This window comes from Anolis sagrei, chromosome 6 (genome assembly GCF_037176765.1).
Source record: "Anolis sagrei isolate rAnoSag1 chromosome 6, rAnoSag1.mat, whole genome shotgun sequence".
Classification (NCBI taxonomy): Eukaryota; Metazoa; Chordata; class Lepidosauria; order Squamata; family Dactyloidae; genus Anolis; species Anolis sagrei.
The window spans coordinates 101,794,249-101,815,900 of NC_090026.1; the positions used below are offsets into that span (position 1 = coordinate 101,794,249).

Here is a 21,652-nt window from a genome sequence, read left to right on the forward strand (position 1 = left end):
GCAGTCCTGCCAACACAAGAGTATAACCTGTTCTGCCAGTGGCATGTTGTGCTCGTTAATTCTACAGTGTAGATCACTGGTTTTCAACTTGTGTTTTGGCCTACAACTCCCAGAAATCCCAGCCAGTTTATCAGCTGTTTGAATTTCTGGAAGTTGAAGATCAAAACATCTGGGGACCCTCAGGTTGGGAACCACTGGTGTAGATCCAACCTATGTCAGCTTATTTATGCCATCTGGAGGATGGCAGGATGCCAATTTATTGAATAACTACACAAAAAGCTTATTTTGTTTGTTTTCAGTTTTAGTCAACAAGCTCTCAGCAAATACAGGGTGCAGTAGCAGAACTTCCTTTTTTAAAATGCATGCCATTCAGTTGGTTGAAGACGTAGCGGAGCACTAGTGGTCTAGTTCGAGAGGCGGGAGTATAAAGTTTTGTCCTGACACAGTTCAGTTGCCATCATGCGTTGGAACAGTGAGGAGCTTGCTTTTACCGTTGAGGCCTACTTTTCAAGTGGATTTGGAGTGGCTGGCCCGCTCTCCAGATTTGGCCCCTTGTGATTTTTTTCTATGGGTTTTATTTTGAAATCCCGTGTTTATGTCCAAGGACCTTACAAGATTTGAAGACCAATATCTAGGAAGAAATTGCCAACATAACACCTGTTATGCTGGCAAGAGTCATGACAAATGCCAGAAATCGGTTTACTCAGTGTATGGAGAATGGGGGACGTCACCTACCTAATTTGATCTTCAAATCTACGTAAAACAAAACTTTAGGTATGCGCCTACATTATAAAAAAATTAAAAAATTCTGATTTATACAATGGGTTTTAAGTTTTGAAAAAAGGAAGTTATGCTGCCTCACCCTGTAGCTTTACAACTACATTTTTTTCAGTTCCACTGGCTATTTCAATTCCATTTACATGAGGGGTAATGAAGACTTTCAGATCTTCTTACTAAAAACACTCATCAGTGTTACAAAGCATGAGCAATAGTTTGTGACAAGGCCAAAGGTTCCCCATTCCTGCTTCATGTACTTTCATCGTACATGGGGTCAAAGACAGACCAGAGATGTTTCTAGACAAGGGCTTTAATGTGCAATTTTCCTGTGCCTTTTGCTGAATTTTGGGTGCATCTAGGCTAAGCATGGGCAATCTTTGGCCATCCGGGTGTTTTGGACTTTAACTCCCATAATTAGGAGTTAAAGGCATGGGCCAAAGTTTGCCCATGATTTATCTACACTGTAGAATCAATCACTGTGCTTTCAATGTTATGGAATCATGGGATTTGCAATATGCTGAGGCACCAATACTTTTCGGCAGAGAAAACTAAAGATGTTGCAAAAACACAATTGTCTTCTATTAATATTTTACCACCACTCCTTCCTTCTTATTCCATCCTCCCCTCCATCAGAGGGGGAAGGAGAAGGAGGCACAACAGAAGCACGCTGCCTTGATTAAAAGAGCTAAGAAGTGTATGTATGAAAGAGATTGCATTATATTTTTGACACTGCAAGGCCTCAGAATAATGGTCTTGCACTGTCAAATATTTGGTACATAAATCTCCTAGGGATGGCTATGGGTCACGCTGCTGAAGACATTATGGAAATGAGAAGATCCAAGAGGGTGGGGGGAACCAGAGCTTTGCTGATGCATACAGAAACGGTCTGTTTTTGGCAAGAACTTGATTTTTAAAATGCCCAAAGAAACCATTTTTCTCCTGCCACCAAAATAAACTTTGCAAGCTGTTATGTAAGAAATGCTCTCCTTAGCTGCCAAAAGGTATGGCTCCTGACTTACCATTGGCTACGCCCCACATGCGCTCCTCTTGGAATTGTAACATTTGGTACATAAAACCCATTCCTTCCTCCCCAATGAGGTATTTGCTGGGAATTCGAACATCTTCGAAAAAGATTTGCGCTGTGTCAGATGACCTCATGCCCATCTTGTCAATTTTCTTAGCAACGTGAACACCTGAAAATGAATTTTCCATTAAATAAATTACAGGAAATTATCATTGCCGGCAGCAACTGTGATATTTTCTTAAGAGAAACACTTAGCAGCAACAAGGTTCTGTCATTTTTTGTATAACTGAGGCTTTCAGATCATTAGCATAATAAAATGCAAGATTTAAGAAAGTATGTAAGTGTTTTAAAATCTCTAAGATAAGGTTAGTGTGCGCACATCTACTTAATTTGTTAAAGAAATGGCACTGTCATGATTAATTAGCAAATTAGGATTCTCAAGAACTTGAAAGGTTTTGCTTTTCCTAATCTGGAAAAAAATTAACTTTTTGCTGGTTTCAGTAAGATGACTATTCAATTTACAAATGTCAGAGCATCAGATTTGCATATTAATGCATAACACAGAAACTGCTTTTACAGAATATGTAAGTAGCAAAGGAGAATTTTAGAAATATGATTAGTGGATAACTTATTCACTCCTTCAATTATCTAAATGTCCATCTGTGGAAACCAGTGGTTCCTAACCTGTGATCCGTGGACCACCAGTGGTCTCCAATGAAAATATGGCTTCACCAGTACTACACCATTGCCTATCTTATCAGGCTCACACTTCCCATTGAAGTACTGGTGAGTTTATGTTTGATAAAATTGTTCTTCATTTTAAATATTGTATTATTGTTTAAAAACTACAAATAAGATATATGTAGTGTGCATAGGAATCCATTTATATAACAGTCTTCTGAGAGACCATGAACTGGCCCCCTGATTAAAAGATTTGAGGATCCTGGTGTAGATCAAGGGAAGTCATGGGGCCTCTCTATTCTGCTTTGATTAGACCTCACCTGGAATCCTGTGTCCAATTCTGAACACCACAAATTAAGAGAAATATTGACAGGCTGGAAGGTGTCCAGAGGAGGGCAACTAAAATGATCAAAGGTCTGCAGACCATGCTTTATGAGGAATGGCTTAAAGAGCTGGGTATGTTTAGCCTGTAGAAAAGAAGGTTCTGTGGCATGATAACCATGTATACATATTTGAAAGGATGTCAAAAGGAAGCAGGAGCAGGTTTGTTTTCCATAGCCCTGGAGACTAGAAATCAGAGCAATGGATTCAAATTACAGGAAAGGAGATTCCACTTGAACATTAGGAAGAACTTCCTGACTGTAAGAGCTGTTAATCAGTGGAACTCTCTTCCTTGGAGTGTAGTGGAAGCTCCTACTTCAGAAGCCTTTAAACAGGAGCTGGATGGCCATCTCTTAGGGGTACTTGGTGCTTTTCTTGCATGGCAGGGAGTTGGACCAGATGGCCCATGTGGTCTCTTCCAACTCTATGATTCTATAATCCTTATGGATACAGCTGTTGCCCATGTCTTTCCAAATTACTTCTTTCTCCCCTCACCCAATGATCAACATCTTTTCAAATTCCTGAAACTGATGCTAAGTTTAACCATATTTTGGAAAGAAAAATATCCACCCATCTTCATGGGGCTTCCAGACAGCCTATCAAGATTTGTTGTAACAGCAAATAACATTTTATTCATTTTGCAGAATCCCATGGTATATCACCCAAGAACAGGACAGAAAAACAAAGTTCTGTCTACAGTTCAGATGGCCAGCCTCCAAGACTAAGACATGTCAGATTGATAGCACTATTGTTCAACTGCGTTTTGATGTTCAAATTATGTTTTTATAAGTTTTTTTTGTGGTGGTTTATTGAACTTATCTATTACCACAGTGGGTTACAAATGAATACACCAGAGATCACGGAAACTCAGAGGAAAACAAGATAAGAGGCTGTCTATAAAATATTATATTTCCCCCTTTTGTTTCCGATCCTTTCTCACTCCTGCTCTTAAATAGTAACTTATCATTTGGTCATTCTCTGCAGAAAAGAGTATATTTCTTAGGTTAACTTCAGAAAATATTATCATTTCAAGGCAATGCTGAGATGCTACCTACAATAGATTAGAGTGGAGATGGGCAACTTGAAGTTCTCCAGAACTTGTTATACTTGTCTCATTATACTTCAACACTGGCTAAACTGTCCATAGCTAATGGGACATCCAGGCCAGCCTAGAACTTCATTTTTGAGTAGTGGTATTTCAGTTTCCACAGTAGGGTGTATCTGTTTTCTTACCAGCTGCCTTCATTGGAAGACACAGGAGAGATTTATTCTTATGAGGAGGTCCATCGCTTGTGTTCGCCAACAAGCACATCCAATCTGCCTGGCATCCATTGGTAATCCACATTTTGCCACCATTTATGATATAGTCATCTCCTTTTCTTACGGCTTTTGTCTTGATGCCTATATGAAAATACAAAAGAAATTAAACATGTCCTTCTAAAGCAGTGGTTCTCAATCTGTGGGGCCCCAGTCTACAACTCCTAAAAATCCCAGGCAGTTTACCAGTTAGGATTTCTGGGAGCTGAAGGCCAAAACATCTGGGGACCCACAGGTTGAGAAGCACTATTCCAAAGTAAAAAACCTGGGCACTGAAAGCCAAACATTTAGCAGCCAGAAAACTATAAATAACACCCCTTGCACCCAAAGATGCACAGTACCCAATGTGAAACAAGTTAGTTTAAGACCTATGGTGATGATAACAATGATCATCATCTTCCAACTCTTATGATTTTTTTTATCTACCAATGGTAGTCCAGGACTGTAAGACAAAAATGGACAATGTAGCTCTATTTTGGGGTTGTTTCCATTAGCTATCACTATTAGCTATGATTGCTATGACTGATGGAAGGTGTAAAGCATAGTTTCCTATGTGTCCCCCAACTACTCAAGTCAATACCTGGAGAACCATTTCTATTCATTTTCAGTGAGGTTTGCACAGAACACCTCCTCCTGACATCATGAACAAAATCACTTGAAAACATACAAAATGAAGAGTGGTCACTATCTCTCAGCCTACTAAACCTCGAGATTGTATAAAAATAAAGGGGGGGGGGGAATATTCCTTCAGATTAAATCCAACTTCAGTAAATCTAAAGAATCAATTAAATCTTCACTGATTCAATGAATCATTTCTAGTTAATCTTTATGTGTGCTTGCTGCTTTAATCTTAGAGGACTGTAAAACTGTATTTTTAATAGTTTGATGAAGTTCCTATGCATGGTTTATTTCCTTACTTGCAACATCTGAGCCTGCCCCAGGCTCACTGACTCCTAAGCAAGCCACAACATCACCAGCAATAGTCGGAACTAGAAATTCTCTTTTCAGCTCATCAGATCCAAATCTGCAAAACAAAATAAAACAAAATTAATTGCTAATCTTTTCAAAATTTTAGAAAACAAACCACTCTGTAAGACTTCTTCCTTCCTCTTTTAAGGGAACAGGTTAACATTTCTATTTACATTCCCATGAGCAGACAAATGCAGAAGAAAAACAAACTAGGAGAAAATAACCTCTCTGCCTAATTCTTTGAAAAGGAGAGGGACAAAAGATATCCCAGAAAAATAATAAAATTTATCATTTGGCTGTGAAAGGAAGCAAGGAAAGAGAGGAAGTGGCTTGAGGTCCTAGAAAAACAGAAATTGATTTGGGGCTGTCAACAGGGTTTACTAATTTCCTATTTTTCAGTCTCTGCCTGAAACCAAACTGACCACCTTGGAAAACACAGTAGTGAAACACACTAGAGAATAAATGGGCTGCCTTCAGCAGAATAAGTCAAAACTGCAGTATAGCTGTGCCTTTATCTATGGTCTGAGACTAGCACCAATAAGCATTTATTTATGACATTCCTACCCCACCTTTCTAAACCCCAGAGGGGACTCAGGGCAGTTTTACACGTAGGCAACTATTTGATGCCTTAAAACAATGTACAATTAAAATAAACATTTTAATAAAATAGAATTATAAAATACATTTAAAACAAGACCTTCATTATTAATCACACTATCCACAATCATAGTCCGGGCTGTTCCAAAAGTCATTGCATGTAACTCCATATTTGTATATTGCACAAGTTTTGCAAAGGCTTGATCACAAAGCCCCATTTTCACTTTCTTCTGAAAGGTCAGGAGGGAGGGGGCTGATCAAATATCCCTAGGGAGGGAATTCCACAGCCAAGAGACCATCACTGAGAAGGTCCTGTCTCTCATCCCTGTCATTCGTGCCTGTGAAGGAGGCGGGACCAAGAGCAGGGCCTCCCCAGATGATCTTAAACTCTGACATGGTTCATAGGAGAAGATCCGTTTGAACGGGTATGCTGGGCCGGAACCGTTTAGGGCTTTATAGGCTAAAGCCAGCATTTTGAATTGTGCTTGGTAACAGACTGGCAGCCAGTGGAACTGACGTAACAAGGGGGTTGTATGCTCCCTGTATGCCGATATGGTGAGAAATCTGGCTGCCGCCTGTTGGGCCATTTGAAGCTTCCGAACAATCTTCAGTCTTCAAAGGTTGTAATATGGTGCTGTCCTAATATGTTGTAATATGGTGCTGTCGGTGCCCCTTCAGTAAAAGTGTAGCAAATATTTGTTATTATTTATTCTTATATTTTAATCCTAGAGATGGGAAGAAGTGCTGAGGGCTATTTTTGTTCCAAATCATTTGACAAGCCTTGAGAATTCAATGCACCTTTTCAGAGAGGTGTGTGTGCTTTTGCTATTCGGCTTTTGGAACCAGTTTGTTTTGGGCCAGGTCTGGAAATCTAGATACTTCTGGTGCACATTTTTCTCACATATACAATTGTACATATTATAGGGGAAAATGGAAAGGGAACAATTCTGGGTAAGCTTTTAGTGCTACTCCCACAAGAACTTGGAAAATTACTTTTAATGGTACCATGTTCTTCATTACAGTGTTCTAAAGAATAACACGTTTGTTGTTGCCCATTACAAGAATTAAAACAAAGAACTTGTTATATCATTTGTTCCACTGCTCATGACATTCCCATTATTTCTGATAATTCTAGGGAAGGAACCTTAGAATAAGAGAAAGACATAAATAATTGCTCGGAAATAATACTCGAATTTGGGTTTTGCAATAAAGTTGGAATCACAGTAGAATCTAAACATTGTTTTTCTCAGTACCTGAAAAACACTCACTTAATTTCTCTGACAGAGCAATCAATCTGCTTTGTGACAGATGGGATTCTTCCAGCACCAAACGAAAATATGCTTAATGCATGCACTTAATTCTGATTTAATGTGGGCCAAGAGTTCTTTCTCTTAATATGGTGGGAGAGGGAGAATTGTTCTTCTTTTACAACACACAGGGAAATAAAAGAAGCATCATGGAGTGCTGTGCAACTGAATTAATTATGAAGCGAGGAAAGTTTCTAATTAGGACTAACACTTTACAACATATTGTTAAGAGGAAAAGTGTAGCTTTGAGTATGAACAGCTGCAGGTGGATTCTTTACAATCCACATTTCATTAAATCACATGATGCTTGCCTGCTTAAAGGCCACATTCCACTCCAAGATAGGTGCCACGTCCTCTGGGATAAGCACTAGAAATTGTGCATCCAATAGGACTCGTCAGGAATTATTAAAAAGAGCTTACCAGTATATTTCTAAACCATATGCTCCAGGGATAATCTATTTTCTTTCAGAGCTTGAAACCATTATTTTTTGGGATGGCAACCCTTATGATTCCCTGGCCAACATGGCTGTGGGTTCAGAAAGCTCTGGGTCCAAGGAAGGTAAAATATGCAGGCCTTGGGTTGTTGTAGGTTTTTTGGGGCTATATGACCATGTTCTAGAAGCATTCTCCCCTAAGCCTTGCTTTCTGCTACATGTCTTGATAAAAGTGTGTCAATATTTATTTGCTTTTTTGTTTCTGGTGCAGTCGGAGAAAACAGCCAGCATATTGTAGTGGTCTGAGTGTTGGATTTGGATTCTGAAGACCTGGATATGAATCCCTATTCAGCCATGGAGCTACAATGAGTCACTATGGATATTCCATCTCTAACCCAACTTTTATCTCTTTTAAGATCATAATATTATGTGTTGAAAGATTGGGGGGGGGGGGGGGAGGTGTTGGTTTGTTGATCTCATTCATAAAATCAAAGAGTTAGAAGAGATCACAAAGGCCATCCAAGCCAACTCCATTCTGCCATGAGGGAACACACAAAGCACTCCTGACACATGGCCATCCAGTCTCAGTTTAAAAACCTCCAGAGAAGGAGACTCCACCGCACCCCAAGGCAGGATATTTCACTATGGACAGTTCTTATCATCAGGAGGTTTTTCCTAAGGTTTAGATGGAATCTCTTTTCCTGTAGTAATATAATAAAGTAGACAGAAGGATGCCTATTAAGTGAGAGAGCTAGCATGGTATAGTGACCTTGGGCAAGTCGCTCTCTATGATCTTCAGAGGGAAGCAAAGTCATATCCCTCTCTGAACTTTGTGGTCTTCTTAATAAAAGTGTATCCAGTCACTAAGCTGGGGAATTCCACATTATTTTATCTTATTTCACTGTCTTCTACAGTTCTATCATAGGGTGATTTACAAGAATTAAGTGCAATATATTACAATCCTTTCTTAAACAACTAAGCTTTTCACTTGAAAATTGATAAATACAACAAACCTTGTTGCACGCCTTGAAGAAAAACACGCATAACATTTACATGGATGTACAAATCCATCTTATATTTTCCTCACTGTCTTCATTTTGCGCATAACACTCTCTCTTTTTGTTTCTAATATTTTGGAGCGTGTATTGCCTGGTGGTGCCGTGGGTTAAACTGCTGAGCTGGTGAACTTGCTGACCGAAAAATCGGTGGTTCGAATCCAGGGAGCTTCTGCCAACCTAGCAGTTCATAAACATGTAAATGTGAGTAGATCAATAGGTACTGCTTCTGCAGGAAGGTAATGGCGCTCCATGGAGTCATGCTGGCCACATGACCTAGGAGGTGTCTATGGACAACATTGGTTCTTTGGCTTAAAAATGGAGATGAGCAGCACCTCCCAGAGTCAGACACGACTAGACTTAATGTCAGGGGAAACCTTTACCTTTACCTTATTGCTTGCTGAAGAAAAGAAACTCTAAAGAAAATAGAAAGAGCCAGGAACTTTTCTTTGGAAAGTTACCTTGCAAGAGCAGGCGTAGCCATATCAGCTTGCACTCCAATTGCCATGGGAACACCTCCACATCGAATATTTCCCAGTTCTTCTGCCACGGCAATGCAGTAGGAGAAATCCAAACCCAAGCCGCCATATTCTAGACAAAAGAAATTGTAATTCACTTTAGAATTATAGCATTGCAGCCTGATTTATTGCTGAATTCTTATTCTTACTTTTCTCCCTTAAATGGCCATTACAATGGTCTACTTAAATGTGAGTGGCATAAGGGTATGTGTAGCTCTCCAAACATTGTTGGTCTATACTTTCCAGCATCACCCAACATTCACTGTATTTATTTCTTTATTTACTATATTTATATCCCACCCTTCTCAACCCTCAAGGGGACTCACGAGCAACCTTAAAATTGGCAACAATTTGATGCCGTCAACAGACAATATAAAATAGACATGTACATTAAAACAATTTAAAAACAATAAAACATTAAACACAATTTTAAAATCACATAATCCAAGGACATAGTAAAAGATCATTCCGGCCGTTATTGCACATAAGTCTATTGCATAGGACCATTGGCCAAAAGCTTGGTCCCAGAATCATGTTTTACTTTCTTTCTGAAGGTCAGGAGGGAGGGGGCTGACTTGATTTTGCTGGGGAGAGAGTTTCATAGCCGAGGGGCCACCACTGAAAAGGCCCTGTCCCTTGTCCCAATCAACTGCACCTGCAAAGGAGATGGGACCGAGAACAGGACCTCCCTAGACAATCTTATTCTCCAAGATGGTTCATAGAGGGAGATACGTTCAAAAAGATAATCTGGGCCAGAACCATTTAGGGCTTTGTAGGCTAAAGCCAGCACTTTGAATTGTGCTTGGTAGCAGATGGGCAGCCAGTGGAGCTGGCATAACAGGAAGGATGTCTTTATACTGCTCCGGTAAGCAGCCTGGTTGCCAACTGTTGGACAACTTGAAGCTTCTGAACAGTCTTCAAAGGCAACCTTACATAGAGCATGTTGCAGTAGTCTATACGAGATATAATAAGAGCGTGGACCATTGTGGCCAAGTCTGACTTCTCAAGATACGGGTGCAACTGGCTGACAACATAGCAAGGGGTGAAAGGAACTGTAGCCCAACAACATCCAGAAGACAATTATTTTTCATTCCTGGGTGTCAGGTTTTCCCAGTTTTACTAATACAATGAAAACTGCTCTAAAATTAAAATATTTCTAGAAATTAATAGTAGCCAACATCTGCTAAATTAGCAGGCATATTGGGAGGCGAGTAGATGAGAGAAACTGTAGGGGTTCTGCATCACTGTTTCATCACCTCCCATTTTCTGTTCATTAAGTCTCCCAAAGTGATTAGTATAGCCTTCTCAGTTGTTCACAAACCCGCTGCAGTGATATAGAGCTAAATATAATGCAGAAAAAAATCTTAGGGTCTTGGTTTTTAGGTCTGTTCCTAGAGTTTTTTGGAGTGCTGATTCAGAAAAGTGTATTGGACAGATCACATCAGCTCTAGTTTCTTAGATACGGCTATCATGGTTTTCTATGGGCAAGCCGATAAAGACTGTTATATGGCAAATATTCTGTATCTCTACAACTAGAGCTTCTCTTTCATGTCAGGAGTGACTTGAGAAACTGCAAGTCTCTTTTGGTGTGAGAGAATTGACCATCTGCAAGGACGTTGCCCAGGAGACGCCTGGAAGTTTGATGTTTTACCATCCTTGTGGGAGACTTCTCTCATGTCCCCGCATGGGGAACTAGAGCTGACAGAGTGAGCTCAAGCTGCTCTCCCTGGATTCAAACCACTGACCTGTTGGTCATCAGTCCTGCCGGCACATGGGATTAACCCATTGCGCCACTGGGGGCTCCACAACTAGAGCTGATACGGGAAAAGTGGTGCCATTTTTTGAATCAAAAGGTCAAATATATCCAGAAATAGGCCTAATATTTGAGGCATCTGAATGTGTATTGGCCAATACAATCCAAAATCATTCCAAGTCAAACCACATTTGTTTACTTTAACCAATAAAAAAAGATTTATTAACAAGAGATGACTAAATTATAGTGCATTAAAAAAATATGGAAAATATTTCTAACTCTTTAAAATATCCAAACTCAAAACATGCAGTCTTTTCTTTATTTAATGCTATAGAACAGAAATGTAGGGAAGGTGTGGTTCTCCAAATATGGTTGAACAACTGATTGCTCATTCTTTTTTATCAAGGATGAGCAAAAATGTATATTTATCCATAATTTATACTTATATACTAGCTCATTTGCACTTCATGCAAATCCTTGCCTGCTTTTGTTCTTCTATGGGCGACTCTTATGCCTTTACATCTGACAGCACAGGGTTATAACATTTTAATAAATACTCATCTTAAAGGCATGTTTTTCATAGAATAAAAAGACTGGAAAAACATAAGCCCATTATTGCCTCCAAAGTCAAGAAGTGGAATAGACATATGCAGCAAATGCCAGCATTTGATGAATTATGGAAATGTACCACAAGCTAGTGCCTGGTACTTCCATGAGACAAGATTTTGGGTGGAATCATTCCAGCGTTCATTCAGTGACGTTGGCGGGTCTGATAGTATGATAACTTTTGCACATTCTTGGGTGGAGTTTTATTGCATTAGATGTTCCTGAGGATGCACTGATTGTGCTTCAAGGCAGAGTTCACTCTTTGACGAAATCTAAATTCACCTGAAAATGGATTTTCCACTTTCCTAGGTCCAGGGAAGTAATGCTACCCCTCTATTCTGCTTTGGTTAGACCACACCTGGAATATTGTGTCCAATTCTGGGCACAAACCAATTCAAGAGAGATATTGACAAGCTGGAATGTGTCCAGAGGAGGGCAACTAAAATGATAAATGGTCTGGAGAATAAGCCCTATAAGGAACAGCTTAAGGAGCAGGGCATGTTTAACCTGAAGAAGAGAAGGCTGAGAGGAGATATGATAGCCATGTATAAATATGTGAGAGGAAGCCACAGGGAGGAGGGACCAAGCTTGTTTTCTGCTTCCTTGGAGACTAGGACGCAGAACAATGGCTTCAAACTACAAGAAAGGAGATTCCATCTGAACATTAGGAAGAACTTCCTGACTGTGAGAGCCGTTCAGCAGTGGAACTCTCTGCCCCGGAGTGTGGTGGAGGCTCCTTCTTGGAAGCTTTTAAACAGAGGCTGGATGGCCATCTGTCAGGGGTGATTTGAATGCAATATTCCTGCTTCCTGGCAGGGGGTTGGACTTGATGGCCCATGAGGTCTCTTCCAACTCTTTGATTCTATGATTCTATGATTCCTCACTTCAGTCTAAAGATTTTTATACAAGGGTGGAATTGAAACTTAAGAAGGTGGACGATTCCCCAAAGATCATGGCACTGCTATCCACAGACCATAGTCAGTTACTTTCTGTCATGCTAGTTAAGAGATTCTAGAGGCTGTATGTTAACAAACAACCAAACAAACATATACGGTAATCTTTTCCAATCTTGGGCTCAAATTAGTTGTCTGTCCACAAGTTGGAAAAAAAAGAGAATTAGAACTACATTCAGAGTCAGCAAGGCAGGCACATCAGTGCATTCACATAATTCACAAATCATGCAACTTACTGTAGTTTAATGAGACACTAGTCCTTTTTGGCAGAGAAGCTAAAGACCTGTTTTCTGCTGTCCTGAAATGTGGAACAATGGCTTCAAACCACAAGAAAGGAGATTCCACCTGAACATTAGGAAGAACTTCCTAATGGTGAGAGCTGTTCAGCAGTGGAACTCTCTGCCCCGCAGTGTGGAGGAGGCTCCTTCTTTGGAGGCTTTTAAACAGAGGCTGGATAGCCATCTGTCGGGGGTGTTTTGAATGCAATTCTCCTGCTTCTTGGCAGGGGGTTGGACTGGATGGCCCACGAAGCCTCTTCCAACTCTATTTTTCAATGACCTTGTAAAACTAAAACTCCCAAGATTCCATAGCATTAAGTCTGGGCAGTTAAAGTGGTGTCAAATTGCTTTCATTTTAAAGTGCAGGTGCATCACCTATAAGAGTGTATCTAATAATACGGAATTCCTTCCTAGTTTCCTGGACACTGGTGGTTTTGATCCTCAAGGAAACTAAAATTAAAGTCAGGCTCTGAAGTTGACTTGCAATTTCTGGTTTGTTTAGGAGCAACAAACTAGGACTTAGCTTCAGATAAAACACTAATACAATCAATGCACCAACCTGAAAGAGAAATAAGGATTCTGGACATCCCAGTTGGTTGTTTTCCACTAGCACAACCAATTTTTTTTTTTTAGAAAAATGCTAAAACATTGGCATCATATCTGGCATCTGCATCCTAAATTCTGGACCTTGGTTTTATTAAGTATGGAATTTACAGGACATACTGTATATACTTGAGTATACGCCTAGTTTTTTTAACCCTTTTAAATACCGAAAAAGCCTCCCTCAGCTTATACTTGGATGATGGTCCTGGCGGGAAGGTGTGGGGATGAAAGAAATGCTTCTTTCAGCCCCACACCTTCTTGCCAGGACCCTCTACTCTCTGTACAGCAACCCAGCTCTCCTTCCTCTCCTCCTCTCTCGGCACCATTCTTTCCCACTTATTCATATACATACAGCATTTCCCACAAAATGCATAGTTAAAATAAACTATGATGATTATTGGATGTAAATCAGGGTTCCCCAAACTAAGGCCCGAGGGCTGGATATAGCCCTCCAAGGTCATTTACCTGGCCCCTGCTCAGAGTAAACCTAAGTCTTGAAAGCACACAGCAACAGCAATCCTATCTCATCAGCCAAAAGCAGGCCCACACTTCCCATTGAAATACTAATAAGTTTATATTTGTTAAAATTGTTCTTCATTTTAACTATTATATTGTTTTATGTGTTTTTTGCACTACAAATAAGATATGTGAAGTGCATAGGAATTCATTCATGTTTTTTTTTCCAAATTATAATGCAGTAGCGGCTGCATTTCCCACCCTTGGCTTATACTCGAGTCAATATGTTTTCCCAGTTTTTATGGTCAAATGAGATGCCTTGCCTTATATCCGGGTAAGTTTATACTCGAGTATCAACAGTAATTAGTAAAAGATGTTGCAGGTCAAGAAGATATGTGCAAAGGAAGAATGGTTTACTTCAGGAAGAGATAATTTTCTATTAACACCCACAATTAATTTACATGTGCCCCCTCCCCCCAGCTTTCCATTTCCTCGACTCTAAAAGTAATTGTATTGTGCCTTTTTTCTGCACATCACACTATGGAAAAACAGTTACGCATCTGTGAACAATCAGAGTTAAATGAAGCAATCAAATTTGTCTCTCTCCCTTTTTTCCCCTTTCTCTCTTGGCTTGTCCATATTCATCAGAATTCCTGACAGTGGAGACAATTTGCTCATCCTGAGCAAGAACAACACATAAACCTTAGGTCAGTTTTCTGTGGATCCGTTTGTGCTGAGTCAAACAAATTATTCTCAAACTGTACTCAAAAATGTTAAAAAGAGACAGATGTTAAATTTTAAAGCAAGAGACAAAAACAACCCAGGAAAGTTGTGTTTATTAGATATTTTATTAGATATTTTACAATCTGTTTTTCAATCTTAAATTCAAGTATTTAAAGTTAAACACAATTAAGAAGTCTGCATTTAATCTGTATTTTCAATGTATCATCCAGTTTCTTTTGTCATTAGGTCAGAGGTATGGAAGACTTTTCATGAAGAACCCAAAATGACAATAGCTATGCTAAAAGAAGATTGCATACTTAAAGAGGGTATAGGGAAAAATGTAAGTTTTTTAAAAACAGGATCCATGATTGACATGTTAATAACAATGCTAAATTTAGAAAGAACCATTTGTAATACACAACAAGCTAACTTTGAGCTGTTTTTCATATGCAAATGCCGTTCTTTTCAAAAGCTGCCAATCATACCTCAGTCCACAAGAGACAGCACAAAATGTACCCCTTTGAATACAAAAAAATGACAAAAACTTGATGCTCAACCATTTATAACTATAGTTTAGGGACAAGAAAAGTGGCAACTGTAGGCCACATGAGGTTCAGAAGCTCTTTCTCTGCCCCCAATAATTCCTATTATTAAAAGAAAAAACTGACATCACAATTAACTGCCAAAACATGCCATCAAACTAATAAATGTGCTACAATCAATGAGGGGAAAGAACAAAATGCACTAGAATTAATGGGATGCTCCTAGTATAGGGATAACACTGCCATCAGGCTTCGTGTGACAAAATAACTTCCTTTCTTTGGATATCATGTAATGTGGATAGGTGTCATTCTACCATAAGGCAAAATCTCATGTCATGGTACATAGTTGTATACAGTTATACTAAAGGACCATCTAGAACAGTGGTTTTCAACCTTCTTAATGCCACGACCACTTAATACAGTTCTTCATGTTATGGTGACCCCCAACCGCAACATTATTTTTGTTGCTACTTCATAACTGTAATTTTGCTACTGTTATGAATTGTAATGTAAATATCTGATATGCAGGATGTATTTTCATTCACTGGACCAAAATTGGCACAAATACCCAATATGCCCAAATTTGAATACTCATGGGGTTGGGGAGGAATGATTTTGTCATTTGGGAGTTGTAGTTCACCTACAATCAAAGAACACTCTGAACTCCACCAACGATGGAATTGAACCAAATTTGGCACACAGAACTCCCATGACCAACAGAAAATACTGAAAGGGTTTGGTTGGCATTGACCTTGAGAGTTGGAGTTGTAGTTCACCTATATCCAGAGAGCACTGTGGACTCAAACAATGATGGATCTGGACCGAACTTGGCAGGAATACTCAATATGCCCAAATGTGAACACTGGTGGAGTTTGTGGAAAATAGGCTTGGCATTTGGGAGTTGTAGTTGCTGGGAATTATAGTTCACCTACAATCATAGAACATTCTGAACCCCACCAATGAAGGAACTGACCAACAGAAAATACTGCGCTTTCTTATGGTCCTTGGCAACCCCTCTGACACCTCCTCATAATCCCCCCAGGGGTCCTGAACCCCACATTAAAACCCGCTAATCTCGAAGAATTAATGACAAACAAGAATTATAATCTGAGGACAAAACAATCTCTGTCAAAGTAATGTTTCCAATATTCTTTTAAAATGGGCAAAATCAAATAGTGCACCGTATTTCATAAGCTGGATTTGCTATGAGAAAAATTCTTTTTCTTATGCCCACCATGCCTGCCCAGGTTAGATATGAAGGGGACAAGAAGAAGAAAGGCTGCCATGGATGCTCAGATAGACTGGACATTGTCCTCCCTTCTCACAATCAAAGTTTTTCCAAGGAAAAAGGGTAGAGGAAAGTCTTGAGTTGATCCAGTTCCATGACCAAAATCTGGTTAAAATGTACACACAAATATATTTGAAATCCAGAATCAGAAAGATAATCTATCCCTCCCACATTATGATTATGACATATGCTTCTGGGAGGTCTTAGCAAAATTGATCTTAATGCCCAATTGCCTCCATGGGCCACGGTTTACCATTTAGATCCATTCCTCTTCCTTTGTCATATCTCTTTGTGTACTGTTTTAGACTATAACCTCTCAAGATGAAACCAGTCTTCTTCTTTTCCAACAGTTCTGTTTAAACAATACACAATGAGATCGAGCCAAATATGCTGCACAGTTAAACCACAAGTACTATAATGTCAATACTGAAATTTGACTACAGCACTAATTATAACAGATTTTATCTCAGATTGAACAGCAAACTACTGAATATACAAACACTTTCTTTTTCCAGTGCTGTCCATGCTTTATGAGACTGTACAACTCCTTCAGATTCGTATGTCCAAGCATTTCATGGGCCTTGCCTCAGGCTATTTGTGCTGTGAACTTATGATCTATTTATTAAAAACATATGTGTAACCACAGTGGGATGATCCAGAGGAAATTAGTCATACTTCACTGAAGGTGGTCATAAAACAATAGTTATGCATACCCTCTCTTTCCAGCTGTATAGACTGAATTGGGAAGTAAGCCAAAAGCACTTACTTCCCGTCATCTAGGCTATTGCTTATATGAGGAGACACACGTCACAAACTCTACTTTGCATATCAGTAAGTCAGAAGCACTATTTTGCTGTGATTATGTCATACCTTTGTATGACTAAGACTGAGAAATCAATATCTCGGGCCAAGTGTGGCCAAGGAGCTCCTGAAAGCAAGTACAGGCTAAGGCTGAAGCTGGTGGTATGAAGTCTAGGATTGGGGAGCCAAAGATGGTAAATGAATTCTGGATCTGTAGCAACAAGGTACTATGTATACACAGGACATGTCCCAATAAAGCATTGCCTACTGAAATAGGAACAATGAATGGGATCTAGCACTATGATCACAGAAATACAGAGTTGCATGAGACCACAATGTCATCCAGTCCAACCTTCTGCCATGCAGGAATAAGCAATCAAAGTACTCACAACAGATGGACACCCAGCCTCTGCTTAAAATCCTACAGAGAAAGAATGCTACCATGCTCCAAGGAAATACATTCCCCTGCTAAAAAGCACTGACCATCAGCCATAATTTCTCCAAGCTAAACATACCCAGCTCCCTCAGCCATTCTTCATAGGGCTTTGCTTCCAACTTTTGATCTTTTTGGTCGCTTTTATCTGGACACATTCCAGTTTGTCAATATCCTACTTGGACCGTGGTGCCCAGAACTGGATACAGGATTCCAAATGAAGTCTGAGAAAAGCAAAATAGAGTAGGACTCTGATGTCCCTCATTCAAGATACTATACTTCTATTGATGCAGCCAAGAATTGCATTGCCCTTTTAGTTGCTGCGTCACACTGTTGACTCATGTTCAGCTTGTGGTCTACTAAGACTCCTAGATCCTTTTCACTGGTTCAGTTTCAAGGTATGGATAGAGCAATCAGCCTCAGGCACTACAAACTAGCAAAATTTCAGTCTCGGGGTGTTGACAAAGAGGCACAATCTGGCTTAGATGTGGCTATCTGTGACATAACACAACTGCCCATCCACCTTTCTTGGCACTAGCAAGTAGGTAAAAGTTAAGTCCAGTCGTGTCCGACTCTGGGGGATGGTGCTCATTTCCATTTCTAGGCCGAAGAGCTGGCGTTGTCCTTAGACACCTCCAAGGTCATGTGGCCAGCATGACTGCATGGAGTGCCATTACCTTCCCACTGGAGTGGCACCTATTGATCTACTCAAATTTGCAAGTAGAGCCGATAATACCCTGCCTGCAGTCTCCTGTTGCCCAAGACTTCCAAGTCCACTGCCCCACTGTCTTCATTCCCCTTTCTTCTCTGATTCCTCAAAATTCATGGTTTACATACTTAAGGTAGGGACCCAACTAGCAGGTAAAGGAATTCTTCGCCCAGCCACCCTTTCAGTGAGTCTCTATATGATGCAAAGAAAAAAGTGTGAGTTATTCACTGGGACAAGAAAGAAGCCACATCAACAATCGGAAGCCAAAGGTCAAGAAGCTGAGGAATCAGGCCGCTGAGAAAACCAAGATAAGCAAAGAGAACATAGATAACAGAAGTAAGCTATAAATAAGGTAAAATTACATACATACAATAAACACATAACATCCACATTTCATAATAATAGTAATAAAGCGAAAAGTAAAGTGCAGCTACATGATAAACACAATGCAGTTTGACATTACTTTTAATTGACCTGTCTTACTGTTACAGGACCATGGAAGCTGGTTTGGTGAGGCACAAGCACTCTTTGGCAGAGAAGAATAAAGCCCTTTAAAGAAACTACAACTGCCATGATTCCATAGCAATAAGCCATGGCAGTTTTTTTGTGTGTGTCAGGAGCAACTTGAGAAACTGCAAGTAATTTCTGGTATGAGAAAATTGGCCGTTTGCAAGGACGTTGCCCAGAGACTGATATTTTACCATCCTTGTGGGAGGCTTCTTCCATGTCCCCGCATGGGGAGCTGGAGCTGACTGAGGGAGCTCATCCACACTTGTCCGGATTTGAACCTCTGACCTGTTGGTCTTCATTCCTGCCAACACAAAGTTTAATCTGTTGCACCACTGGGAGCTCTGCCACCGCAGTTAAAGTGGTGTCAAAGTACTGTGTAGATAAATCATAATGCTCTTTCTAAGACCAAGGCTTGTACATAATCCCCAATCGCATGTGCATCACATGACTACCTAAATACTTCTAAAATGACTTTTTGTCATTATCTATTGCTGATTTATTATATGCCTGCAAGTCACACCTGGAATCTCACATTCAGAGGATGCATGTGTCTTCTGGTTGGCAAGCAGAAGGGAAAGAGAATTCTTTCAGGAATATCGTCTCATAGGTACAATTAGAGCAAAAAGTCGATCTCTCTAGGTAAAATGGGTAGTATAATAAGTCGTGATTGCGAGCTTCTACCAACTCATTCAAACAGGAACAAATATGCTCTTGATTCAGGGGCCTCTTATATTTTCCCTGCAATACAGCAAATGGTAGCACATTAAATCATGCCAATGAAAAAGCTTTCCTATACTTAGGAAGTTTTAAGTTTGTCAAGTAATTGGAGCCATCAAAAGGTTTCCTAGTAATGCCAGGAGTCAACCATTTGGTGACTAAACTAAAGTGATTTTGCAACTCTATGTCCCTTATTCATTGTTTGTGGCAGAGATCATGCCATGCTTTGGTCTAAACCTACCGGGTAATTGTTAATCCCAAATAGAACTGACTCACAGAATGAATATGATTCACATAAATGTCAATTTACCAAGTACCCATGAATCAAATGGATCTGATCTACTTAAGGCTAACTTCTGCATTTAAGGTCTTACACTCCAGGAAATCAGTTACGGACTACACAATAACACTTTTCCAAGAAGCATTAATTCAAATACATCACAGCATGCACCCAAGGCATTTACTCCATTTTCATCAACGTTGAAGCTTTAAAGAAATGCATCGCCAATCAAAACAGATTATTATTTAATATTGGCACCAGAAAAGGGCCAAGACAAGAAATAAAATATCTAAGCTTTTAAAGTTGAAAGTGATGCATTTGGCTATCTGGGACTTTTCAAGTTTCAGATTAAAATCTTTATTATTTATTTCATTCTAAAATATTATTAGAAAAATGCAGGGGGTGCGAGTTTCCAAACAAAGCAGTAATGTGACTGTAGGGTAATGGATTTTTACTTTTAAATATATGAAAATTGTTTCAAATATTTCATGATGATCTTTAAAAAAATTAAAAATATGTCTGTAACAAAAGTACAATTTAAGGAAGGAAACAGGTGTGAGGACAAAAAGAGTCAGACAATTTCATTATAGAGTTTTCTGTAAGGACCCACAGATATGTTAACGTATCCTCCTTGTTTTCAAGGATAATAATTAGGCATAATTTCTAGAGGCTTCCGGAATAGCAGGGGGTTGTTTGTTGCAAAGATTCTCATCAGAACAAATATGGATGGGCAGACTGTTTTTTCCATTATTTCCTTTGTAACATCACTAGAGGGAAAAATATCTCTAACTAAATCACAGCAGCCTGAGCTCAGCGATTATTATTCCTGAAGGTGTTGGAATAACAGATTAGCTCTGTTTTCCACTGGGACCTGCCATGGAAAGATACTCAGAGCTGTTTTGTGCTTTTTGAATAATGTCTGTCTTTGGGTCACTAGAAAGGTCACCATGAAGACCTTTAAAACTAACTCTGCTTAGAATTCAGCCCTCAAACTCGGTCTGCTCTCTCATCTTCTCACAAAAGCTGTATCAGAAACAATGCATAATAGAAGAGGGGAAAAGGCACCCAACTTAAGATTGATACCAAACTACTAGACACTATTCAGCATCTCCAAAAAGTGAATATGTAGCAAAAGGCAGATCTGTTAAGCTGAATTGGGGCATCAAGACTTTATTAACTGATATGATTGTGGATTTAATTATTCACAATTTTGATTAATATCTTCTCTCTAGAAATCTCTAGGTCCTCCAGTGCAAACTTTGTGCTCAACTTCTGCAGGATCATGCTAGAAGACTAAAGGCCCTTCCACACAGCCATGTAACCCAGAATATCAAGGCAGAAAATCCCACAATATCTGCTTTGAACTGGTTTATCTGAGTCCACACTGCTATATGTTCCAGTTCAAAACAGATAAAGTGAGATTTTATTCAGCTGTGTGGAAAGGGGGCTTAAAGATTCCTAGAGAGAACACCGCTCAGCATTTCTAGAATCTCTAGTGTGAAACTATGGCGAACCTTTGGCAGTTTAAAAATAGTTGTTCTTTTACTTTGCATTTTCTCCATTGTCATGGTGATCCTATGCCCCCAATACCCATTGAGTTTCTACATCCAAACCCTAAAATTTGATTATTCTACAATTGCTGTTGCCTATGCTATAAAAACAATGAGATAACTAATTGGCCAATTCATCCAAATAACACATTTTGAAATTTCCACCAGTCTAATAAGAAGACAAGATTGAAACACCCCGCTAGCATCCATTTCGCTCCATGATCTCTTTCATCTGAATGGATAAAGGATAGCATAGAATAAGGATTTGCTGTTGCTCTTTGCCTTCAAGTTCAGTGACATGGCAACTCCGCCATAGGGGTGTCATAGCAGTTTGTCACTGCTTTCCTCTGGATTTCCATGGCTGAAAATAGATTCAAACCTAGTCTCCCA

At 39.6% G+C, this 21,652-nt stretch overlaps 1 protein-coding gene across 1 annotated transcript in view; it reads right to left on the minus strand.

Moving 5' to 3' along the window:
* The window catches only part of LOC132778841 (probable acyl-CoA dehydrogenase 6), a 49,957-nt gene that overhangs the window by 11,465 nt on the left and 16,840 nt on the right, over positions 1–21,652 (minus strand). The window contains exons 3-6 of the mRNA XM_060782245.2: positions 9,004–9,133; positions 5,098–5,204; positions 4,097–4,264; positions 1,797–1,970 (exon numbers count right to left, since the gene is read on the minus strand). Of these exons, the coding sequence (XP_060638228.2) occupies positions 1,797–1,970; positions 4,097–4,264; positions 5,098–5,204; positions 9,004–9,133 (579 nt within the window). The remainder of the gene's footprint in view (positions 1–1,796; positions 1,971–4,096; positions 4,265–5,097; positions 5,205–9,003; positions 9,134–21,652) is intronic.